Below are 3,466 nucleotides of genomic sequence, written 5' to 3' on the forward strand. Positions count from 1 at the left end.
CAGTTGGCCTAACTTATAATTGTATATTGTATCAACTTTGAAGAGTTTGTTGAACTTTCAATTCTCAGTTGGCCTAACTTATAATTGTATATTGTATCAACTTTGAAGAGTTTGTTGAACTTTCAATTCTCAGTTGGCCTAACTTATAATTTTATATTGTATCAACTTTGAAGAGTTTGTTCAACTTTCAATTCTCAGTTGGCCTAACTTATAATTTTATATTGTATCAACTTTGAACCCTTACTTATGTAACTCAAACTTCTACGTTTTGCTTGAGTTTGTTCAACTTTCAATTCTCAGTTCCCCTTACTTATAATTTCATATTGTATCAACATTAAATTATACCATCTGTCAACTTTAATAATTATAATAACAACAACACTACTAATAATAATAAGAATAATAATGATGATGGTGATGATGGTAATGGTGGTGGTGATGATGATGATGATGATGATGATGATGATGATGATAGTAATAATAATGCAAACCAAGTTTGAGTCATTTAAATCTATCAATAATACCCACTTAATTTAGTGGAACAATGTAGAGTAAATTTAAATTGCACTGCAACAGTTAGGACCAATACGTCAAATAAACAATTACAAATGCAACATGTATATTCAAACCTTTTTTTTTATTATCAAAAAACATACAGATCCTCCTGTCCAATTAAATGGGAAGTGCTGAGATCCATAACTGTTTGTTTGATGTGAAGAGAGCACACTGCAGTTATAGAAGAGCCACATATACCAGAAGGGTTCACAACAACTTGGGTTTCCTGGGGTTACCTAAAACCACCATGATTAGACCGATAATAAAAGAAAATCACATCGATGAGGATTGGAAGTGTTGTGACACCCATATATACTAGCATGCATCACATATTGAACACTAAATGCGATGAGGTAACATTTTGGGAGATCAAGCAGGTAGAAATAAATTTGCATACATAACTAGTTATCCAAAACTATTCATCTAACAAAAACCTCAAACATGGCAGTATAAGAATTACAGAAAAACAGGAGATAAGAGAGAAAAGGGGAAAAGGGTAGAGAAGAGAGAGAACTTGAGATAAAGAACAGAAAAAGCAGAGAGAGAATAGAGTACCATTCGCTAAGTGTGCTGGATTCACTGAAGTAGTTTGTTTTGTAAGGATCTGACCCTTGCTGAGAGGTCAGTTTGAAGTCCCATGAAAACCTTCTGAATTGTTTCAAATGTGTACCTCAGCTGTTTTGGGTACTGGAGGTTTAGAGCATAGATCAGCCCGAAGAGGTAAGCCACCGCCGTTGGTAGGTCAGGGAGATCTCGAAGGACGATGTGTTGTTCAACGATAACAGCAACGTTCTGGACTCTGGGCGAAGGAGCTGAACTATCATCTTCCAACACAGTTAGGATACCCACAATGATGCCCTGTGTCTGCTCCTCCTCTGGGTCAGTTTCCTTGTGATGACAAACAGGAAATGGTCAACACATCAACTGCAAGCTATTTGTCATTAAAATGCTATGGCTCACACAAAGCTATTACTATGCAATTAATATTGCATAAACAAGCATATGTGTTTGACATATTAAACATTTCCATCTCCACCAAAAATGTACCCCATATTAAACAGTATATGACACCAATTACACCAGAACGAGGTCAGTGGGAATAAAAATCGAAATCAAGTACAGCATAAATAAAATCAAATAAACATGGAGTCTATGTTTAATAAAAGTATAATAAGCCACTCACAAGACAGGTCCTGAACAGCTTCTGATGACAGTCTCGGAGATACAAGGGAAGGCCCTTCAAGGCTACAGTCTGCCGATGTGCTATGATGTCAGATGTCTGGAACACACACACACACACACACACACACACACACGCGCGCGTAGTAAATTGCATGTAGAAAGCTCCGAGCAAATATGAAAACATGCTGCCCATGGGAAACTGATATGGTACAACAACCTATTGAGTACACACCTTAAAAGGAATATCAGCATTAAACTCTATAGCAACATTTATGCATTCAAGAACCTGTTTTGTAGTTTTTATTTATGTCCATAATGTCCAGAGAAATGGTATTATGTCTGAAATGTACCTCATTATCCAGCTTGTCCAGCAGTCGATCCATCTCAGGTGGAAAAGCTGTGCTTCTGGCCCGATACAGTCTAAGGAGCCCTGGAGTGTGCTGACTAATGGCTGCTCTGAAGTCATCCATTAGGTTCTTGTTGGTGATCCGATGAAACTCTTCCATGATCTGTTGAAAACATTTAGAACCACTTTAAATCTTCAATACAAAGTCAAACACAACATCCCAATATGCATGTTATCAACAGATGTAAGCAACTAGAGATTCTTATTTTTCAAAGATTAAATCAGAAACACAACATAACATTCTTTGCTCAGCTGCTTACCTCTGACTGGGAAAACAGAGCAGGCCACCGCTCCTGAACCTCTGACACCATGGGCTGCATCTCCACTATCTCCCTGCGCCTCAGGGAGAAAGTCAGTTCCATCTGTTGCTTTATGAGTGCAACATTTTTATTTTTCTTCTTAAACTCCTCAACCATGGTAAGTCTTTCGTCCTCCAGCGAGTCATCAGTATCTGGATGGTCAGGGACATGGTTTATCTCCCCTCTCTTTGGTCTCTTCAAGGAAGGACCTGCACCATCACCTTCATTGCTCCTTCTTTTGCGGTTAATGCTGACCTCAGCACAGCCTGCCTCACGTCGCTTGGACCTGTAATTCAAATGTTTGTATTTTATGCTTTTTTTCCATTCATCATACCCTGTTTCACCACTTGGTTCTCGTAGGCAGGGGTGTTTGGTGATGAGAGCAGAAGCAACAGACTCAGTCTGGTCTAGTGTAGGATTGGCTTTCACTTCAAAGTCAAACATTGCTTTTGCAATCTTATCCAAAATGTCAATCTTCATGTCTCTTGTCAGGATGATAGCTTTCTTGGTCTTCTCATATGCCTCATTGCCTTTGCGTAACTTCAATTCCACATCATGGGAGAAGTCTGGAATGGGGAAAGGGGAAGGCCACTCGGACACACTTTGCATGTAATTCCTGATAAAAGCTGAGGGACTCTGGGGTGACTCTGTGGAGGTTAAACTGGCTGTGTCCAGGGAAGACGAAGAGTCTGATTCTTGCAGGGCAACTTGTACCAGTGGCTCATCCCAAAGAATGTGCAAGATGACATGTTCAGGTGGCAATTCTTTGATATCAAACAGATTACAGGGAATGTTATTAAAGGCTGGGTCCTCAAACTGTAGTGTAAAGCTTCCTTGAAGTTGAAGTTTTTCACGAAGAATGCCTTGCAAATCTTCAACTGATTCAGGTACTTGAGGAAGCACCACTTTATGTGAAATTTTTGGGGAGATTTTCACCAGCAGTAATAAACCCTGTGTTAGATGAGAAAAAAGGGGAAAAGAAGACAATTTCCAGAAAATGAAATTAATAAACAAGGCAGTAAGG

General features: G+C 39.0%; 1 protein-coding gene across 2 annotated transcripts; it reads right to left on the reverse strand.

Annotated features, from left to right (window-relative positions):
• Positions 1–981: 981 nt before the first annotated feature.
• On the reverse strand, positions 982–2,476 carry LOC308085026 (uncharacterized protein). Of its 2 annotated transcripts, none has more exons than XM_080428042.1 (4): positions 2,404–2,476; positions 2,088–2,246; positions 1,739–1,834; positions 982–1,443 (listed from the first exon to the last, which is right to left on the reverse strand). In XM_080428042.1, the coding sequence occupies exons 1-4, from the start codon at positions 2,461–2,463 to the stop codon at positions 1,132–1,134; spliced, it is 627 nt and encodes a 208-aa protein (XP_080284168.1). In that variant the 5' UTR covers positions 2,464–2,476; the 3' UTR covers positions 982–1,131. The 2 variants fall into 2 exon arrangements, with proteins under 2 accessions (XP_080284168.1, XP_080284169.1); XM_080428043.1 differs by having other exon boundaries at positions 2,088–2,213; positions 2,404–2,465.
• Positions 2,477–3,466: the final 990 nt, after the last annotated feature.

Source organism: Gymnoscopelus braueri (assembly GCF_963280865.1).
Source record: "Gymnoscopelus braueri genome assembly, chromosome: 5".
Classification (NCBI taxonomy): Eukaryota; Metazoa; Chordata; class Actinopteri; order Myctophiformes; family Myctophidae; genus Gymnoscopelus; species Gymnoscopelus braueri.

Bases quoted from the DNA above. Each gene is read 5' to 3' on its own strand.
- LOC308085026 (XM_080428042.1), bottom strand. From the start codon at position 2,463: ATGCAGCCCATGGTGTCAGAGGTTCAGGAGCGGTGGCCTGCTCTGTTT. The intron at 2,247-2,403 runs GTAAGCAGCTGA...TGTTTTCAACAG, and splicing joins CTCTGTTTTCCCAGTCAGAG to ATCATGGAAGAGTTTCATCG. The intron at 1,835-2,087 runs GTACATTTCAGA...TGTGTGTTCCAG, and splicing joins TGGACAAGCTGGATAATGAG to ACATCTGACATCATAGCACA.